The sequence below is a fragment of the Panicum virgatum genome, chromosome 6N (assembly GCF_016808335.1).
Source record: "Panicum virgatum strain AP13 chromosome 6N, P.virgatum_v5, whole genome shotgun sequence".
In the NCBI taxonomy this organism is placed as follows: domain Eukaryota; kingdom Viridiplantae; phylum Streptophyta; class Magnoliopsida; order Poales; family Poaceae; genus Panicum; species Panicum virgatum.
The window spans coordinates 9148180-9168960 of NC_053150.1; the positions used below are offsets into that span (position 1 = coordinate 9148180).

The 20781-nt window shown below is 44.8% G+C and overlaps 2 protein-coding genes across 8 annotated transcripts; one reads left to right on the forward strand and one right to left on the reverse strand.

Annotated features, from left to right (window-relative positions):
- The first annotated feature begins 5067 nt into the window (after positions 1-5067).
- LOC120679634 (G-type lectin S-receptor-like serine/threonine-protein kinase At4g27290) lies at positions 5068-10396 on the forward strand. 6 transcript variants are annotated; one of them, XM_039961270.1, is made up of 9 exons: positions 5068-5264; positions 5339-8086; positions 8315-8416; positions 8541-8722; positions 8815-9022; positions 9117-9354; positions 9465-9615; positions 9709-9963; positions 10139-10396. In XM_039961270.1, the coding sequence occupies exons 2-9, from the start codon at positions 6736-6738 to the stop codon at positions 10166-10168; spliced, it is 2517 nt and encodes an 838-aa protein (XP_039817204.1). In that variant the 5' UTR covers positions 5068-5264; positions 5339-6735; the 3' UTR covers positions 10169-10396. The 6 variants fall into 6 exon arrangements, 5 of the variants coding, with proteins under 5 accessions (XP_039817204.1, XP_039817203.1, XP_039817205.1 ...); XM_039961269.1 differs by having other exon boundaries at positions 5339-5608; positions 6358-8086; positions 9709-10396; XM_039961271.1 differs by having other exon boundaries at positions 5339-5608; positions 6843-8086; positions 9709-10396.
- Positions 10397-13596: 3200 nt separating this feature from the next.
- On the reverse strand, positions 13597-16355 carry LOC120677533 (transcription factor bHLH112-like). 2 transcript variants are annotated; one of them, XM_039958684.1, is made up of 7 exons: positions 15719-16353; positions 15159-15585; positions 14838-14957; positions 14586-14651; positions 14336-14401; positions 14165-14215; positions 13597-14039 (listed from the first exon to the last, which is right to left on the reverse strand). In XM_039958684.1, exons 1-7 carry the CDS (start codon positions 16060-16062, stop codon positions 13893-13895), a joined length of 1221 nt encoding a protein of 406 aa, XP_039814618.1. In that variant the 5' UTR covers positions 16063-16353; the 3' UTR covers positions 13597-13892. The 2 variants fall into 2 exon arrangements, with proteins under 2 accessions (XP_039814618.1, XP_039814619.1); XM_039958685.1 differs by lacking the exons at positions 14165-14215; positions 14336-14401 and having other exon boundaries at positions 15719-16355.
- Between the last annotated feature and the right edge of the window lie 4426 nt (positions 16356-20781).

Here is a 20781-nt window from a genome sequence, read left to right on the forward strand (position 1 = left end):
AAAAAAAGGGTTTTGTGTACAGTCCAAGGTGTTTATTGTGTGCAATAGACTTTTTAAGGAGAGAATCTTATCACATTTGTAACATATTGGTATAGAAGTTACTTAGTTTCTGTCATGTGAACAGTGATCATAACTAAGCACTAACAGGTTGTTAGCACACATTAAAACACTGTTTTTAGAGCTTGTTTTAGATCTTGTTTCCGGTGAAGTAACACTGCTTTTTTTCGGTGAAGCACCTCGTCTAATAAGCAACAATTTAGAGCTTGTTTGATTAATCCTTTCCTCAAGGGGATTGAAGGAGGATTAGAGAAGTTTGAGAGAGAGAATCCTCTTCAATTCCATTCAAACCAAACAAAACTCTTAAATGTTTCGAGTTTTAACTACACACCAGTTTCCAGTAGTGTTATGCATTTAGGTGCATAGCATACTATAAATAAAAAAAACAAAAGAGCATACATTTAGAACAGAGAAAGTGTAATACAAAACAGCTATTTAAGGGTCTGTTTGGCAGTTCTCCAATTCACCAAAATCAGCTCCACTCCAACAAATATTGTCCAAACAAATCATCTTACTCCACTCCACTTCACAAAAAAGTAGCTCCACTCCGCCTTTTTTGTGGAGCACCTCAAGAGGTACTCCACCAAATCTTGGAGCTGGTGGAGTTGGAGTTATTTACCCATCATGCCACTGATAAGTGGGTAAAAATGGTTCGATCTATTCTCATCATCGGTCAACCGGCCTTCGAACACCACTAGGCTCCCACACGCGACCTTCCCTCTCACCATGCCCACGTCGCCGCCGAAGGATCCTCCCCGACGCCGCCGCCCCCGTTTGCCACTGGAGATCCTCTACGATCGGTGCTCAACCTGGCCGCCTCCACCTCCTTCGCTCCCACACCAACGCTCGCCATGCCTCCTTCCCCTCCCTTGCCGGCCGCAGCACCTCCTTCCCCTCCCTTGCCGGCCGCAGCACCTCCTTCCCCTCCCATGCCATGGGTGCTCTCACAGGCTGCCGTCGGTACCCAACTAGATAGAGATCTCACGGTGCTCACGATGGAGATCCCTCCACCGCGTCCCTCTCCATCGAGATCCCCTCCGTGCCGCATCCCTTGCAGGCGTCGCCGCCTGCCTCGAGGACGCCGCCACCGTCTTGTGGCCGACCGACGTCGAGCCCACGGGTGCTGCCGCCACATGTCTCGCGGTCGGCCGTCGCCGAGCTCGTGGGCGCCACCAAGCATAAGGATAGGCTGCATCACACACGCACAAGAAGAAGGCTCGGATCGATGTTTTTTTACCACCGGCTAGTCATTCTCATGGATGCGCATTTAGAGGCGGATGGTATGCATAAAGACATAAGGATTTATACTGGTTCGGGCCGCTCAGGAGAGTAATACCCTACGTTCAGTTCATGCTGCTCGTGTACCTTGCACTTGTTTGTAGTAGGGGGATACAAACGGGCGAGAGAGGATGACTGTCTCAAGTCTCTAAGATCGACGAGAGGAGAATGTCTATCGCTCAAGGGTGTTCTGGTTAATCTATGCGCCCTCGTCTAGTTGGGGCAGTCGCCGGTGGGAGCTGCCCGGAGCTCCTGCCTGCCTCTCCCGGCCGCGAGAGTGTGCGTGTGTGATTTCTTGAGATGAGTCGATCTGGAGTCTGATCTCTCGGGAGTCCGATCCCTTGCACATGAGCATGTCCTCCCCTCTTTATACGTCAAAGAGAAGGACGTACTACAATAGAGAGAGTGTGTGTGTCCTCCGCCGCTCTTGTCATCGTGTGCCCGCCTGGCCCTATCGTCGCCGCCGCCCTCCTCCTCCGCTGCCGGGTCCGTCTCACCGCGCGTTTGCGGAGCGGGAGATGTGGCGGTGCCTTAGTCAAGGCGCAACACGCCCCTATACAATGGTCCAAGTTGTTGTAGGCCACGACGGAAAGGGGCGTTCTATTGTACACTGTGTTAGCCCACGCCGTGTCAGCGTGCACCTGGTCGTCTATCCGCCCACGCCGCTGTCAGTCCCGCGCAGCGCGGGTCATGGTGGGCCCTTCCCCCAGGTCGGGCGCGTCCTCCTCATCCGACCGGTTACCTGACGAAGTGGGACCCCTTTCCTAGGTCGGGCGAGGCGGAGTCCCCTCCTTCGGTCGGGCGGGGTGGAGTCCTCCCACGTGGGTCGGATCGGCCGGTTCCGCTGCGACTGCCAATTAGTCTAGCCGAGCGGCTTAACTGCTAATCCCTTATCCTCAGGTAGGTATCTGTGATATTTATACCGACAGCTCGGTGTCTATGACAATTTGGGCCCATGTGAATTGGTAGAGTGGAGTATAGCCAAACATGATGGAAAAAAATGATGGAGTGGAGCACTGTTTCCCGAAAAAACCAGCTATTTTAATATTTTCTATCTGGCGAATTCTTTAGCTCACCTCAATTTCCTTGGCCAGGAAAAACCATGTTTTCCTTTTTCGTGCATTTGCTGGCTCCACCAGCAAGCAGGCAGCAACACAGTTTGAGCGTGACTGTGACTAATCAGTACGTTCCAATCTCTCCAATTAGCAGCACGCCAGGCGCCAGCACGGTGACAATTCGACAGAGAGATGAGATAGTTACATGGAAATCCATGCCCATCTTTATCCATCCATCCATCCATATCCATCTGTCCGGGCTGGAGATTTGGATTTGGATTTGGATCGACATGATCCATCCAAATCGGGGCTGGCCATGCTGCCATGATGGAGTAATCAACATGTAGTTAGCAACCTTAAACAAACTTACATATATATATATATATATATATATATATGTGACTAGATGTGCAACCACAAACTATTTACAAAAAAGCTAAAGATTATGCATAATTGGGGATTAATAATGTTTAGAAAAAACGAGGACAGTGACGCCAAAGGTGGGGAAGCAAAGCTTGGCCACACGACGAGTGAGAGAGACGCTGTCGCAGTTGCTCCAGTGAAGTGAGAGATGATAAAGAAAGAGATGCGGCGGGAAGCAAAGCTTGTGGCTGTGGACTGATGGGCCCGGCCCGGTGTGGAGGCCACATGGACCGGATTGCTCCCCCCATGCCGCGCCGGTGGGCCCGCCGGCGAGAGCAGGCCCGAAAAAGATTCACCGACCCTGACCAAAACAACGCGCCGCGCCGCCACCACTTGTTTTCTTCTCTCGCCTTGCTTGCTTGACCAACCGTGACGGAGACGCGCAGCCCCCAAGGATGAATAGAAAAACATGGAGCAACTTTTTCTTTTCTTGTACTAATATAATGAGATCAAAATAGTTTCTCCAATTCGGAAATGCAAGGGTGTTAGGATATGGGCAGCAGTGTCCCGGCTTCGCCGTATGGGGTCCATATCCGGCGTTTGATGTGCACTTTAGTTCATACGTCCAGTAGTTATTTTGTATAGACAAATATACAATTTTTTAATCAATATTGTTAAGATAAATCTATCGTTCAGTTATTCACATAAGCATCATGGTCTGCAGCCTGCTATTGTACTTGGTATAATTGAGGCATTCTATTGTTGTGATGTTATTATTTAAGTATTTATTTTTTTAGATATCAAAATGGAGGTCTGATATTTGTTGTTGTATTTATTATGGTGAAAGAAGGGGTTCCCTAATTTATTAGGGAGTGCGGAGCACAACTAGTCGGATCCTTAATGATTCGCGAAATCATGAGGCAATTAATAGACACGATGTTTTTAAAGGAAGCAGTGGTTATATTAAAATATGCCACGTTATAGTAGAGATCGCATGAGAGGCCATAGAGAATGGTACAATAATATTTTTAGCAAAATAAGATATTATGTTGAACGAATTACGAAATGCTTTGAATTTACAATATTGTTGTGTAGCAAAGCTTTAGATATTGAAATTTTGAGCGATATTTTATTCAAATTGTTTTAGAAGCGTTTCAAATTTAAAATTTTGCTATATAGTAAAGATGTAAATTTTGAAATTCTTTTGTACTAACTAATTTTTAAATTTTAAGATATTTTGGCATTCAAATTATAGGTACACCGGGGCCGTATGTAAGCATTATTGCAAACAAATTGCAAAAGTGTTTGGAATTTTAAAATTTGATCTATAATAAAGTTGTAGTGTTTGAATTTCAGATCAAGTTTTATATTGAACAACTTTTGATTCCAACACGTTTTGGTGTTCAAATTATGCGTATATTATTGCTCGTGTAGAGTAATGAATGGAATGAGTTGTGGTTTGATTTAATTGAAATGCGAGGATGTTTCTAAAAATTGCTAAGAGAGGACCAAAATGGTGGGTTGATTCAGTGAAAATTTGAGATTTTATTTGCAAATTTTCCTAAATGGGAAGGTTGGACAGTGGGATGCTTTATCTAAAGTTTGAGGACTTTTTCACAAATAGTCTGAACTTGCATGATCTGGGCCGTCCGGCCAATCCGACGGCCGGAAAACACCCACGTCGTGGCCATGCTAGTTGCACCTCTTTTGGTGCAAGATTCGTGTACAAAGATAATTTCATGTATGCTATTGGAAAATATAGCTCATTTTCTATATGCTATTGGAAATTAGTAAATTCCTTCTATGACATAATTTACAATTTTTCATCCTTTTTGTGTCATTACCATTAAATTCCAATATTAACCTCGTAAAAATTTTTGTGCTGGAAAATTTTTACCCTGTATCTGTGGCCCGGATCAAGAAGACATCAGGCACCAGATCAATTTTTAAAAAAAACATCACACCCGTCACTACCGTGACGGGCAAACAGATCGGGAGCGCCCCTGTTGCGCCCTCGCCTCCCGCCGCCAGGGTAGTAAGCTTTCGGCAACACTTTTTCAAATCGGAAAAGATGAATACTTGTGTTGGGTCCAGCAGACCAGGAAAGGCTCAGATCAAGACCTAAATCATAAAGTAAACGAGGGTATTATAATCAGTGCAAATTAGGAGTGAAAAACACCAATTTCTCTTTCTTTTCTTATACGGGAGCATTGGAATAAAAGTTGCTCAACATAGCCCAGCCCGTGGAAATTGAGCTGTTCACGGGCCATCTTCTTTCGACAGCCCCCCCCCCCCCCCCAGCCACCCTTCAAAAAAAAAGACAGGGCCCCCAGCCATCCCGACGGCCCAACAGCAAATACCTTGCGCGGTGGCGCCGCCGCCCGCCGGCTCCTCCGCCGTCCGTCGGCCGTCGCCAGCCGGCCGCTTGACCAGCGTCACCATGGCCGTGCCGTGGCCCTGTCGCGTCTCCATCTCCGTCGACGCGGATCGCCCCGCCGCCCCGGAGCCTCGGTTACTTCTTCGCTCCCTTCTCCGGCTCCATTCCTCCCCTCTTCTCTGTCTCTGAAATGAGCCAGTATTTCCAGGTCGAGGTCCGGGCGCTCACGGCGCACCCCCTGCTCACAGCTGTTGCTGCAGAAACCGCACGCCGTGAGGAGGGAGTAGGGCGTGTGGCTGCATCAGCGCATCCCCCTCTCTTTTCGAAATGGTGGGATCTATGGACATGGTACCAGGATTATCCTGTGCATCCTCGAAAAGGGTTGCTTCCAATGTCTATCGGATATGTGAAGCTTTGAGTGAACATTCTTATGCAATTCAGTATATCCTTGCGTGTGAATTGAAGCTTCGGAACTGAGGTTCGTCCCTCTCCTCATCTCTCAGTTTACAATTGGAAGGTCATTCCGGTTGGACTGTAGGTGTTGAAATCTTCCATTTTGTACTTCTGTACGTTAGAGTTTTCTGCGTGTGAATTGTGTTTCGCAAAAAAAGGGGCAGAAGTTTACCCTTTTTTTTCGTATGTTTCAAACTCAATGTCGAAAGTTATTGCCAAATTATTACTTTGAAATTCTGCAAACCTTGATGTTATTTACTGTATGAAGTTTGAACTGCCTGCCCTCTGATCTTGTATCAACTGTCTCAAACAAGAGACAACATAGGTCAGCGTAATGGTATTTTATCATCAATCTTGCTCACAGTGGCAATGATTCGGTAGTATGTTCACTTTATTGTCGGGGGGACTCTTGTGCAACTAGGCATGGCCGTGAAGCTCTGCAGATCCTTGCTTAAAAGGCCCAAGTGAGTTCATGAAGGCGGTTATGCAGCTCTGGTTGCCATCTTGCATTGCAGCATCAATAGTTTGGTTCTCCTGATCTCCTCCATGAAATTCATTCATGTCATTTGAATCTATGAAAAATGATTAAGCAATTTGTGTTTTCCCATTTACTTGTTCAGCTGTACAGTCATACATTCATGCTTATTAGGTACTGCTATACGTCCATTTCCCTTTCAATCCTATGATGCAAATGCATAGTCGATCTGGCATCCTGAATCTTACAAACTAGGAGTGTTTATTAATTCTAAAAGGATCTGGCCACTCTGAATTCAGTACAGGAATATTGGCTCCTAGATTTACTTCCGGGAAGAAAATTTAGAGAGATATGGAAGGCTTTCCCATTCACAAATTTATGAGAGAAAATTTTGAAGTGACCCCTACGAGGAGTGGCTTGTCATTTGTTATCTAGTGTGGAACTTGCAATCCCAATCATTCTTTGATTAATCAATAGTTTGAAATAAAGGGGATCAATAACAAATAAAATAATGCCCGCATGGTTAGCGTTTCCAGAAAAAACACTATCGTTTGGTATGGCTGCTAATTTTGGAAGAACTCAACCACTCTTTTGCTTCTTAGAGTCCAACTGTACAGACAACCTTGCCCTCTGTTTGCTTTTATATCCTCACCTCCATGATCCCCTAATCATTTTCCATGGCAAGTATGAGGTCGAGGGTGCCAATGCATTCCATTTCCCCCATCTGTGCCACCCTTTTGTTTCTTTCTTGTTCATTCAGCTCAATGCATCTGTGTGCATCCAGTGATGACCACCTTGTCCCTGGCAAACCGCTCACACCAGGCAACACTCTTGTGTCTGACGATGGCACCTTCACCCTGGGCTTCTTCTCCCCGTCCAATTCCACAAAAAAACATTATTATGTTGGCATATGGTACAGCAACATCCCGCAGCGTACTGTCGTCTGGGTTGCCAACCGTGTTGTGCCGATTACTAATCTTTCCTCCGCAATGCTCGCCTTGACCAGTAGCTCAAACATTGTCATGTCTGAGGGCAATGGCCGCATCCTTTGGAGGTCAAACAACAACATCATCATCAGGTCTCCACCTGCCACAACCATCTCTGCAAAAGCCACACTAGAAAACACTGGAAACTTCATTCTCCGGTCTATGGGCAACAATACCATCCTATGGCAGAGCTTCGACCACCCGGCTGATACCCTCCTTCCTGGTATGAACCTCAGGATCAGCCACAAGGTGCATCAGGTACAACACCTTATTTCCTGGAAAGGCCCACAGGATCCATCCCCTGGACCCTTCTCCTATGGCGCAGATCCCAATAGCTTCCTGCAGCGCTTCATCTGGAACAGCACAAGGCCACACCATCGAAGCCCAGTGTGGACTAGCTACTTCCTTCTTGGGAGCTACATGGAGAACCTCCATCCTACAATTTACATGGCAGTACATCGCAGAGATGATGACGAGGTGTACATGTCCTTTGGTACCCCGATCGACTCTGTGTCTTTGTTGATTAGGATGGTGATAAGCTACACAGGCAAGGCAAATATACTAAGCTGGCACAGCAACATGTCGGCATGGACAACCCTGTACACACAGCCTGCACATGAGTGCAATTTATATGCATACTGTGGTCCATACGGCTACTGTGACAACAGTGAAACTACCCCGACATGCAAGTGTCTTGATGGTTTCGAGCCGAATGATGAAGAAGCCTGGATCAATGGCAGATTTTTGGAGGGATGTCACTGGAAGAAGGCACTAAGGTGTAGCGGTGGAGATGATTTCTTGACCTTGCCAGGCATGAAGGTCCCTGACCATTTCCTCTTTATCGGAAACAAAAGTTTTGATGAATGCACAGAGGAATGCCATAGCAACTGCTCCTGCGTGGCATATGCTTATGCCAACATGAGCACCAAGGCAATTGATGGGGATGACACGAGGTGCCTGATATGGACTGGGATTTTGATTGATATGGAGAAGTGCAGCGAAGGAGGGGAGAACCTATATATTCGGACCAAAAAGATAAGCGGTATGATTTCTTGCTTTTATTTGTCTGCTTACCTTAGTAGGCAGGTGTTTGAATTCCTCGAATTCATACTTTCATAATAAAGATGGTCCTATTGAAACTGGAGAACAAAGGACCTATATTTGTGAAGTATCAGACTAAAGTAGGGTCAGCGTGAAAAACACTTGACATATCTAGTAGTGTGTGAGATGGGTGAAGTTTGTTGATTGTCCATGATTATAATCTTTGCAGGTACCATGCTAACAACCAACATCCTTGAAATTGTACTGCCAGTTCTGGCAGCTTTGCTGGCACTCATTTGCATAGTGGTCGTTTGGATCTGCTGCTTTAGAGGTACACATGCGCTCACTCTCTCTCTCTGCCCCCCCCCCCCTCCAATGTATCTATCATTATTTTTCCCTTTCTGTTTTCTCTAATTGAATGAAAACTGAAGAGACATTATATACATTTCTGTTAGGAAAACAAGGCAGGAATGAAATCTGTACTATGCTGATGCTAGGAGACAGGGGGAGTACTCATGAACTTGCTGATAGAAAAATAGATTTGCCATTGATTAGCTTCAGGGAAGTTGCCACCGCAACACAGAATTTTTCTGATTCAGCCATACTTGGAAGAGGAGGATTTGGCACTGTTTACAAGGTGAGGAAGCTTGTGCTTGTAGTTTCAGTTGTCAATTGCAATTGGATTTCTAACTTGTCTCATTCAAGATTTTTTTAAAAAAAATTATTTAGGGAACATTGGGAGATAAGGACATTGCAGTGAAAAGGCTCTGTAAAGGTTCTGGTCAAGGGGTAGTGGAGTTCAAAAATGAAGCAGCTCTGATTACCAAGTTGCAACACAGAAACTTAGTTAAACTTCTAGGGTGCTGCAATGATAAAGATGAGAAACTACTGATTTATGAATACCTTCCTAACAATAGTTTGGATGCCTTCCTTTTCAGTATGTTCTGCTCACTTATTGTGAAAGCTCAAGTGCTCAACCATTAACCAAAGAAATATACACAACTGATAGGATGCTTCGTCTATCCTTACAGATGCTGCAAGAAAATCATTGCTTGACTGGCCCACAAGATTTGAGATAATCAAAGGCATAGCTAGAGGCATTCTATATCTTCACCAAGATTCAAGTCTGACAATAATTCATAGAGATCTCAAGGCAGGCAATGTATTGTTGGATGCTGAAATGAGGCCCAAGATATCTGATTTTGGTACAGCTAGGATCTTTGGTATCGACGAACAACAATCAAACACCAATAGAGTCGTGGGAACTTAGTGAGTGATTTCTTTCACAGAGTTAATTTCTAAGCAACCGTCATACCATTGTTCTTGAACTATATTTAAGATAAAACTGTATGCTTCTTCTGATATTATGGAGTGAACAGTGGTTACATGTCGCCTGAATATGCACTGGAAGGCACCATTTCTCTCAAATCCGATGTCTACAGCTTCGGTGTGTTGCTATTGGAGGTTGTGAGTGGCTTGAAGATCAGTGCGGCTGGCCCAGTCACAGGTGCACCGAACCTTATAGCTCATGTAAGTGTTTTTAAGTCCCAAAAATTATTTTACTCGTGAAATTCAGCACTTGATGTATTTAACACATGATTACATGCTGATCGATTGACTTAGGCATGGGGCTTATGGAAGGATGGAAACTTGCGTGATTTGGTGGACTCATCCATTGCTGAGAGCTGTTCACTAGATGAAGTTCTACGATGCATCCACATCGGTCTCCTGTTGGTGCAAGATGACCCGAATGCTCGTCCGCTTATGCCATGGGTGGTGTCAAGCTTGGATAATAATGACATTGAGCTCCCACAGCCTAGTGAGCCTCTCTGCATTGCAAGGAGGAACTACAGAACTGGTGAAGCAGGAGAAAGTTATGTAAGTGACATGAGCCTCGGAGCGCTGGAAGGGCGCTAAAGGCTCCTCACTTATGTCCTCCACAAAATTCAAAGACCCCCCATATAGAACAGAAACCGATATCTTTTCAACAAAGGTAATTCATGGCATCATGGACAGCTCTCACTTATTAGCTGCAATTGAACAACTTGTCCAGGGATCGAGCAGCTCAGCAATGGAGACATAGGCGTGGATGTGATCGGAGGAACTCTGCATATCTTGGTGCCACATATACGTTCATAGTTTCTCTATCTACTCAGCCTGTTTGTTCTGATCTATCCATCCAATATATTGTCATTTCTGTTCTTCGCTGTACCGAACTACTACCATCTAGGCAAAAACTCGCCATCAGATTGTAGTATGGACTTGTTGATTGTTCCAGTAATGAAGCGGAATTGTGATCATGGAACTGAAAGAATATTGCTGCTGGTGCTAACGGTGCTGAAGTCATGTGCGCAAGGGATGAGGAGTGCACGCATGGGACTCCCATCTCCATGGATTATGGTTCTTTCTCCATGACGTGTGCACTGTTAGGTCGCCCCAGATGCCAGCCAGTGCAAACTACGTTTCCTAAGCCATCATCATGACGGAACTAATTTTGCTCAGCATCTCCATCGAAGCACGTTATCTCATTATCTGGTTGGCTCCGTTTCGAACTATAAATAGCCGTAGACAGTTTTAGCCGTTGCTTGATTACTCATCAGTGTTCTGGAAACAGAAAGTAGCAGTTGCCATTTTTGAGCTTGGACCTGAACCTGCATTCCCAGGCCAGAGATTCTGGTGCCAGGTTTTCTTTGCTACTCATGTTTGAGCTGTGATATGGGTGTGCGCTGTGCCTTTGCCATGCATTATTCCAACGGTTGGGAACACGATGCACGCCTTATATTAACTGATTATATATAGTATTAGAGCTAGGGGTAGTAAACTAGTAATGGATCACGGTCCAGTGGTCTCTTTACAATCCAATTTGATCTTTATATATTTTTAGCTCAAAATTATATAAAAGGGTGCAAACAATACCTTAGTTGCACGTCTAAATAAATATATTTAGATCTTGAGCAAGCTCTAGTGGCAGCTACAGTGTTAATTTTAGAACTTCGGACACATTGTCCATTCGAAATTCTTACACGTCCAATTAATCCCAATAGCCACCAAATTGAACTCATCTTATTACTCGTGGTGTTTACAGAACACTGTAAATATATGAAGATCCTTTTTTTTCTTGTCTTGTCCTTTTTATATATTTTCAACCTAAATACCTCTAGTACATGCTTGAAATTTATACATATTTTTTTTGTGAAATTAAGGTCGATCTTCTCAGCTGTTGAAGGCTGAATATTGTTGCTACGAACTCTACATGAATAGATGAGAACAAGATACACCTGGCATTTTTGCATCAAGAGCCTGTGCGCCACAAGAGGGGCGGTGGTCGTGTGCCTTCGCTGTCAAACATCGCCGGTGTGTTACAAGATCGCTGCTGAATATGGCAGGCCCACTGCCCTGATGCCAGTTGCAGACTTGCTCTAGATGCTTTGTTGGAAAAATCGATCGCTCTCCTCAAATACGAGGCGGGTGTGACACATTCGGCCCAATGATGATTGTTGATGGATGATGACAGAGCCCATTAAGGGCGCAATGATGATTGTGGATGCTATCTTTTGTGATGCGAATGCTATGGAATCTGGGATCTTCTTTGCATGCAGTAAAATCCGTGCGAATTTGCTCTGATCTAGTAAGTATGAATGAATATAAGCCTACTACATGACCCCCACAATGAGGTTTGTCTATAAACCCCTGAACTATGTATGAACGACCCATAGATGATTTTGGAGAACGGTTTCGCTGACCGGTACATTACATAAATGTTGATATAGCAACAAACGCTTCGGTATTTTCAAACTACGATTCGATTTGGAACAACACGGGAGCTGGCCTTACATAGTGAACATCTGTGTATTACCAAATTCCTTATAGTGACTTCATGTTTACATGCTCGTGGGTATATTGACATGCCCATAGGTACGTGGTGTCTTTGGATGGGTGTGGGTGGTATTTCTTACTTATGATGGATGATTTTTTTAGCTAGTGTTGTTCATGTGCACATTTTTCATTATGGAGGGCTTATACATGGTGGGTGATTTATAAGGCACGTGGGCATAGGCTATAATAGCTCTGCTGCCCCACAGGTATTGTGTCCATCCTGTTGTCATTCCTATTTTGCACTAGAGCAAGTAGTAAATATATATTATGCTTTTGCACTCCTATTTTATCCAATCCTCGCTATACGCCAATGCATCAAATAAATAGTTCTACACAACTTGGGGCTATTTTTTTAGGCATTTTTTTACCTATTTTGATCCTACTAATATCGGATCAGTAAATTACTTCTTTTGCTAAAATTTATGTCCTCCATGACTTCCACAACAACTCCAGTTGAATGCCTAGGTGTCAGATACATCAAGGAAGCGTGGTCATTTATGTTACACACCCATTTGCTTATTCATGTCTACAACAACTTTATATTTGGAATGAAGAGAGTAATTTGATATTGTTGGCATTTCATATGGACACATCAATCCATAAGAGTGAGCAATTTTTAACCGAAAATCTATGACCGAACAGAACCGAACCAAATTGTTAGTTGTTCGGCTTTTTCAGTTTGGTTTTGGTTTGCATTTTTCTTTATCAAACTTGGTGGTCAGTTTCAGGATTGGTTTGGGATTACACCAAACTGAACCAGACAACCAGTTGAAAAAACGAATGGTAACAATAAATGGTAGTAGTAACGACCGGTTTAATTTGCAGGCGTGATGAGCTAGTGTTGGCACGCATAGTGAGCAAGCGTCGGGCCAGGCGACTAGGCGAGCAAGCAAGAGCACCACCAAGAGGCAGCGCGGCACACCAAGGATGTCCGAAATGAGCTTAGGTTCTGTTCGGTTCCACCGAAAAACTGAACCGGAAGTTGGTTACGTTTTTGGTTTTCTGGAGTGGTCGGTTATTGATTTTAGAAAACCAAAATTTCCAAGACAGAAAAAACGATCCGAATTGTCAGTTTAAACCGAATGCCCTTCCTATTAATCCACTATATTTGAACCATGACTTAATAAATTATATTTAAAAAAATAGAATAAGGATAGAAGCCCATATATTACTTGACTCTGTGCCACCTAATTATCTATTATCTTATTATTTGGCCAACAAACGGAACCTCCACGTTCGCTCTCAAGGCTTAAAAATTCTCACGTTAATCGGAGAAAAATAGAAAAATAAAATTACCCACCACTGCCATTATAATAAAAATTAGCCTAAAATACCCCTATGCCTAAATAAAAATCATCCACCAATGCCATTATGAAAAATTAAATATAAAATACCATTTAGCTATGTATCAGTTACAAACATATACTATTAATAAAAACTAAAGCTAACAACAATCAATAAAAATATGAAAATAAGAATAATTATATGCATAATATTATTAAAGCTCAACAAATCAAATTGTTATTATAGGTATATCATATTTCAATTGTTTTAACCAACAATAAGACATAATTTATGATAATGAATAGGGTGATATATGGTAAAAGATAATATAATCTTTAAGTGAGGATACAATGACATGCAAATTTTTGAATTTTCAATACTAGCCGCGCAAATGCGCGGACTATACGTCTAGTTCAGAAGATAACAAATGATCAGTTACACATTGCGAAGTTAGATGTATCTGACACCTTATTCTCTGATGAACCTGAAGAATGGATCCAAGTCTTCAAGGGCCCATTCCAAAGATTCAGCTACATATACACGTATACATATATCATACTTCAGTAATGTAGATATGCTCACTAGTAATTGTGAGTTAGGATCAGTAAGAGTTCCTGGACCATCATCATATATATATACGATGTCTGCTACCGGAAGGCTGCACCAAATGGTGACCAGAAGTCGACCGGGGTCTCGCTGGCCACTGCGAAGGTGCTTGATATAGGTACCAGGCACAGCCCTCGGCCGGTGAGGTCCCCCTTCGCCGCTGCCGCCTCTCCGCCGTCCCTCGAGACCTGACCGAAGGAAGGCACATGGTTGCATATATGTTAATTCACAAGCATCCAGAATGTGACACACACACACACACACACACACACAAATGGCTGTGCATGTGTACAGTATCATCATCCATCAGTACCTTCAAATGGGGCACTTGCTGCCTGTTCTTTAGGTAAGGAGCACTGAGTGACTGCGTATACAAGGGTCCATTGAAGTATGAGCAAAATGCAAGTTGGTAGATCAAAGTTTCTGTATGTATATGATTAAAGGACGATCAGAGCTGCAGCTATATCGATGCGTGCGCACTTACACCAACTTGCTGATGCAGGAACCTGATGTACTCGATGGTCTCATGGAGCACCGATGCCGTATCAGTCTGCGCAGCACGCACGCCGAGGTTGATCCATCATTGTTTTTTTTGCAAAGAGAATTTGTTAAAAAGGGGTGGGTCTTTGCAGTGAGACTTGGGTATATTGGACTCTGAAGTTTCAGCTTCCAGAATAATATGTAGTGCGTGTAAGTGCAGGACCATTAACCAAATTAAGACCTTGATCACTCACCTTTCCAAAAGGGGAGACTAGTTGCTGAAGTGCTGTGATTCTGTCACCTAGCTTCTCTTTCCTCACCTGAGACATATACAAAATTCAGTGTGGAGCTGGAACGTACCTGAATACTACTTTATGAAAGAGAAATCCATATTCACTTCATTATCATTCCGGCCGGCTTATTTTGGAGCACAAGGATTTCAAAGAAATTCAGAGGAAAAAATGCTAGATTTCCAAAGTCATTTCAAAGACGAACAGTTCAAATACCTTGAAGGTCGGCAGTGGTGATGATGGTGTCCCTGTTCTCGCTTTCTTGAGCGGCGTTGGATCGGTGTTCGCCTTCTTCGTGATGATGGAGCTAGAGTCCCCGGCACCTTCTAGCGTACTCTGCATGTATATACGATATCAAATTAAAGGCTACTACAGCTCGATCAGGACTTAGAAAGGAATTGGGAATTTTCAGGCATGCTGTAAATTGTCAAAGCTGCGTGAAACTGACAAAAAGATAGAAGTTTTCAGACAACTGAAAGTTAGGAAAAGTGCAATCGTCGATGTATGTAACACTCTTTATTTGCTATGTATGTGAACCTTGGCTGCAAGACTTGCCGGCCTAGATTGCCCCGACGGTGGTCCGGAGGCAGTCCCTTCCGCCGCAAACCCGGCGGAAGGGTTCCAGAACGGCGTGCTGTTAGTGAACTGCAGAGCCTCCCTGATGCTGCTGGGCGCCTGGTTCATCGTCTGCTGCTGATACTGCTGGAACCCCGGCGACGGCTTCGCCGCCGCCGCCGGCTCCGTGAGGCTTCTCAGCAGCGACGAGGACCGGAAACCGCCGGACGGTGAGGTCGGCGTTGGCGACGAGAGCAGCTCCAGTCCAAGGTTGGACAGGAACTGGTGGTTGGGGTCATGGGGGTCTTGTAGCATCAGGCTGTTATTACTCGATGAGGGGCTCCTCAGGCCGAGCTGAACCTGATCGCCTCTTGATGAGCTCATGTAGCCATGGAAACCAGATCCATCCCTAATTATCATCAGAATTTCAGACATACATATGATCACAAATCGATCAGAGAAGTACTTAGCTTGATTTTCTTTCTTAAATATAAACAAACAAAAAGAAGAAGACATGATGCAAGAGTAGAATTTCGTCTTACAAGTAGTAAGGCTGGTTCCAGCCGCCGGCAAGACCGGTCGCCGTCTGCGGCACGACGGCGGACGGATCTGCGACGCCGCCGGCAGGGTCTTGGAAGGTTATGGAGCTGCCGCCGGTGGCGAGTGAGTGGGACCCCGGCGATTCCGAGGAGGCTGTGTTGCCAGACCTCGACCTGTTGCTGCCGTCAGCCGCCGCAGCAGGGGACAAGCCGGCGCCGAACCCGGGCAGCTGGTCCGGCGAGCACGACACCGCCGTGCTCCACCAGTCCCCGCCGCCGTGTCCGTGGCTCGCTCCGCCCGCGGCGGCAGCCGCAGCTGGATGGATCATCTCCTGGTGATCCGCCATACGTCTATCTATAGCTACAAACAAAGATCGGGTCAGATCGTCATGGCCTCTGTTATATGGGAATTGGGATTGGGATTGGGATTGATCTTCCTATGGCTGAATTCTTGGCAGTTTTGTTGTTAGGTATGTGTAGATAGAGCTAGCTAGATAGCTGTGGAAGAGAGGGCGGCGCCGGGCATGCGATGCTAGAGTGGTGGTGGCGAGCAATGAGTGTGTGGCCGGCCTGTGGTAGTGCGCGGCTAGCTAGACAGCTACGTGGTGTGGTGGACTGGTGGGCAAGTAGGGATTGAAGTGTCTAACTAATCGAATGGATTATATTCAGAAGTTGAGTGCAATGCGAAATAATGGTTTGGCGCGACATATGGTTTCATAAAAACCGTCGGAATTAAAGTGGAAGAAGAAGACGACGACGGCGACAATCGGAGAAAAGATCAAGGAGGAGGAGAAATTCAGGGTTTTATTTTCTGAATGATATCAGAAGGCGACCATGCATTATCACATGCTGTGTGTGTGGCGCGGCGCTGAGTGTTATGATCATCAGTTGATCATCACTGATCGGTCTCTCATGGGAACCCAGCAGGCATTCGATCCGATCCACGTGTATGGAATATAATAATGATATGCATGGTAAATATAATGATCTGCATGCATTCAATTCCTTATTGAATATGAACGAGAGAAATTAAAGGATCTGCATGCATGATGGTGAATTATATTGGAGGCAGTGATAGTAGTATTGCACCTAACGCTATTAGATGTTTGCATGTGTGCTGTGGTCCTCTCTAATCTAATCTAACGGAGAGGTGTAACCCTAGCTAGCTACTTACCTCCGGAGAGATCAGGCATGTAATAACCCTACCCTCCATCGTATCTATGTGCCTATGGACTTGATCATGTATTCTTTCCCTAGAGTTGAATATCTCCAACCTAGATAGGGTTTTAACCCCACTAACGGAGCGATCATACACAATTACTGCATAACTTAAAGTTAGATTAATCCTGACAGTTGTGCAATTCTTTTTGAGCAAATTAATAACCAGCCACATGTACGTTAGTAAATATTTTCACGGTGTAGAAACCAATATTATCCTAAATGCTAAACAGACGGTCACCTAATGTTTAGTCCATTATTGGGCTAAATGGGTGTTTAAACGGGCAAAACAGCTGTTTAAACGGTCAAACCAACCGATTAAACAGAAATCGTGTACCATAGTGTAATGTTTAAATGGTGTATAAATGGGCTAATCGACCGTTTAGACTACCAGTTGTAAAAACTAATTCAATAGTATAGGTATTTCCCAAACAATATATAGAGGCTATAGGAAATAGAAACCACAAGCGAGCGCTACTAAAAAATATTTGTTTTATTCCACGGCCATATAGCAGCCAAGCAAACCATTTCTCCCTGCATGTGCGCTTTACTCTACCATGGCAATTTCTAAGAAGGTAACCTCAATAACAGGAGGCAAAAAAAACCTCTTATATGGCCATACTACCTCTCATGAATCTATCTCAACTATATCAGTGATGACTTTCTCATTGTCAAGTCTCTGAACGTGTACAGTGTACCACACAATTATGATAAACCGTGTACCTTTTTTTTAGGAAAACCGTGTACCTTTATCCTTCCATATCCATCGCACATCCAAGGGGTCCTATATATCATTGGCACCATGTACCACCAAAAAGAGTTGTTCAATTGCTATATCCATAATCGGCCCACTCACTTCAGGTCTATCTTCCCAGTCATACCCTATTATGGTCGAGCTAGTTTTTATCCAAATCACAATCTCATTCTAATATTAAATAATACAAACTTTGACAGGGTGGCATCCAAATGTGTTACACATCACAATGGTAGTACAGCTGATTAAATATTTTTTTGTAGGAACAATATTGACAATAAATTTAATCTGCTATCAAAGACACAATGCTAATCTATAACTCTTATATAAGTAATCCCCACTAAAATGAATTTAACTCTACTTCTCTCAACAGGCAAACTATCCACATCATCATCCACTAGCTATGACCTTCTATTTATGCATTCCACTAACACTTCAGTTTCAATTATGACATCAGTTATCATCCACAGTGGCGGCAGTTTCCACGACCCATTGATTGCTTCTGAAGCACCGGCTCTTCCCACAGTCATGATCCAATGCGCAGCCTAGCCATTTGAGAATTGCAGTGGTGGAAGCTAGCTGTTTTCAGTGAAAGTCGCTTTTTCCGCTCGACCCTTCCTTCCCCACGCTACAGTTCAGAGAAGGGGCGACCGGCGATTCTCTCGGCTCCGACGGCGATTCCACGCTTCCCCTTCCTCTCCGGCGTCCTCGTCGGCGCTGGTGAGGGAGGGGAAGTTGGATCCGTCGGAGGCTGTATAGTTTAGGCCTAGGGTTAGCTTAGCTTAGTCTTGGGTTAGCTATAGGCGCTAAATAATTGCTCCATGGTGGCCGGGTTGCCCTGGGAGCTTGTCTTCCTCATCGGCGCCGCCTGCGTGGTGAGGATTTTGTTTCTCCGTGGTGGATCTAGCGTGCGCCGTCTCTCCAGCTGCCTCGTGAGATGGGTGCTCCTCCTGCTGCCGGTTGCGCCTGGTGGCAGCGCTGTGAGAATTTTGTGCCCCAGCGAGGATTCAGGTAAGGTCTTTTGCTTGAATCCTCCGGCGTGGCTTGGCTGGGGCATTCGATTTGCGTTCGGATGGGCCCCTCTTTCTTCCGGGTTATCCTCTCTTCGGGCGACGACTACAGACTTCCCCTTTGTGGGGCTTCTGTCCTGGTTGCTGCATGATGCGGCAGCTGTGGACTTCTGCTGGGTCGCGGCCACCGGCTTCGGTGAAATATGGAGCAGGAAAGATGAGGAAGTTTCGGCTCGTTTTCGCCTGCAGGAATGTTGGTCGTTGTTCTATGGGCACAGTTTCTCGGCCAGCTTGCTGAGTGTTTGCCTTTGCGACCTCCTATTCGAATCTTCATATACGTTGGGATTGAGTTTGAAGCTTTTTCTGATTTTCTGCTGTGTGTTTAGGTGTAACTAGGTGTAATCGTGGCTCATGAGCTGGCCAAATAGGTGTTTTAGTGCGAGTATGGTGGGTGAGTGGCGGTCTATAGCCCCACCATTTTGTTGTGGTGTCTTATTGTAATAATGTTGATGAGTATTGGATGAAACACCCTGCCTCAAAAAAAAAGAATTGCAGTGCTGATTAATCTCAGCTGGTCCCTTGGTATACCGAACTCGAGAATTAATAGACACTTTGTAGTATCCCACTAGGCCTACATCGTCTAAATCACCACATGTGTGCTTTGCTTTCCTGCAAACTCCGAACATAAATACTACTCCATATTCTGCACCTGCAAATGCACTTCGTTGACCGGAGTTGGACCAGAGGTGCGGGGCCACGCCTTCCGGCAGAGGTCGGCGATGGTGAGGGGAGGCGAGCCGCAGCAGCTACAGGACATGTGGGAGTAGAGCGAGCTGAAGAGGGATATAGGGGCATGTTCTCATCGGCAGTTCGGCACTCGAGTGTGGGTGTGTTTAGTTCGCGAAAAAGTTGTTGTAGCACGTTTCGATTTTATTTGGTAATTATTGTCCAACTATGGAGTAATTAGTCTCAAAAGATTCGTCTCGTCATTTACAACCAAACTGTGCAATTAGTTATATTTTTTAATTATATTTAATACTTTATGCATGTATCGTAAAATTCGATGTGATGTGCGTTAGTAAAAAATTTTGAGAAATTTTCGCGGAACTAAACACAGCCTATGTGCTCAACAGGAAACTCCTGAAGAAAAAGGTGAGTGTAGCAACGTACATGCCGTGCGCAACGCAGGAGAGCAAGGGAGACCGGAGTCCGGAGTGAGGGAGAGACTTAGGCCGGGTGACGTCACGCTGACGAGCAGCTAGCCTACTCTTCCGGGGCCCAGGTGGGCGAGATGCGTCGCGTCACGGCCGCAGGCCCCGCCCAGGGGTCGTCTCGCACGCGCGTGCCCGCGGAAAGCGAGCAGCGCTCTCACAAGTCACACGCGTGCTACGCGTCCTGCAATGCCAATGCATGCGTGCACCAGACATCGTCTTCCCATCCAGCAGCCACGATGCCATGGCAAGCCAACCTAACTGGCTATACACTAGTCTACACTTGAGGGCAAATTCATAATTCGCATAAAAACTTTTGCTGCCAAAGAAATACTAATTCACCTAAACTTTGGTCAAAAGGGTAAGATACTTAATTCTACCCCCATCAAAACAGAACATTAAGTGAGGCCTACTAATAATATACTCATGACTTTTAAACTTTACCGCTATGTTAGTTAATGAGTGGTGGGCGAAAAAAAATCAAGGTTTACGTACTAGTGCTTGTGCTCTTGCTGGGCTCAACGTAGGCCCGCCTCTGGATACATGAACCATAGGATAAAACCCATTTGAGACTTTCTTCCTTTTGTTTTGTCAAAGCAACGATTGAGTCCCTTCTTTTCTTTCTAAAGTTTGCAGTCTCTTATTTTGATCAAGAGGTCCAAATTCATGAATGGCTATTGGAGGTTGAAGTTAATTTGGTTAGGCCCGGTTCTCCTCTTCAATTACATGCATCGTGTTGCCCTCTTTGTCCCCGATCGCCTAAAGTTTAGCCAATTATTTTATGTTTTGGTGTTTTCAAATAACATGCACTCCTCCATTCTAAATGATTAGTTATTTTGGCTTTCCTAGATATACGGATGCAACAAATTAAAG

Coding starts and splice junctions, on each gene's coding strand:
- LOC120679634 (XM_039961269.1), top strand. CDS start 6,736: ATGGCAAGTATGAGGTCGAGGGTGCCAATGCATTCCATTTCCCCCATC. Junction 9,023..9,116: donor TTTGGATGCCTTCCTTTTCA/GTATGTTCTGCT, acceptor CTATCCTTACAG/ATGCTGCAAGAAAATCATTG. Junction 9,616..9,708: donor CACCGAACCTTATAGCTCAT/GTAAGTGTTTTT, acceptor CGATTGACTTAG/GCATGGGGCTTATGGAAGGA.
- LOC120677533 (XM_039958684.1), bottom strand. CDS start 16,062: ATGGCGGATCACCAGGAGATGATCCATCCAGCTGCGGCTGCCGCCGCG. Junction 14,652..14,837: donor CACCACTGCCGACCTTCAAG/GTATTTGAACTG, acceptor TATATGTCTCAG/GTGAGGAAAGAGAAGCTAGG. Junction 14,040..14,164: donor AGCAAGTGCCCCATTTGAAG/GTACTGATGGAT, acceptor TCCTTCGGTCAG/GTCTCGAGGGACGGCGGAGA.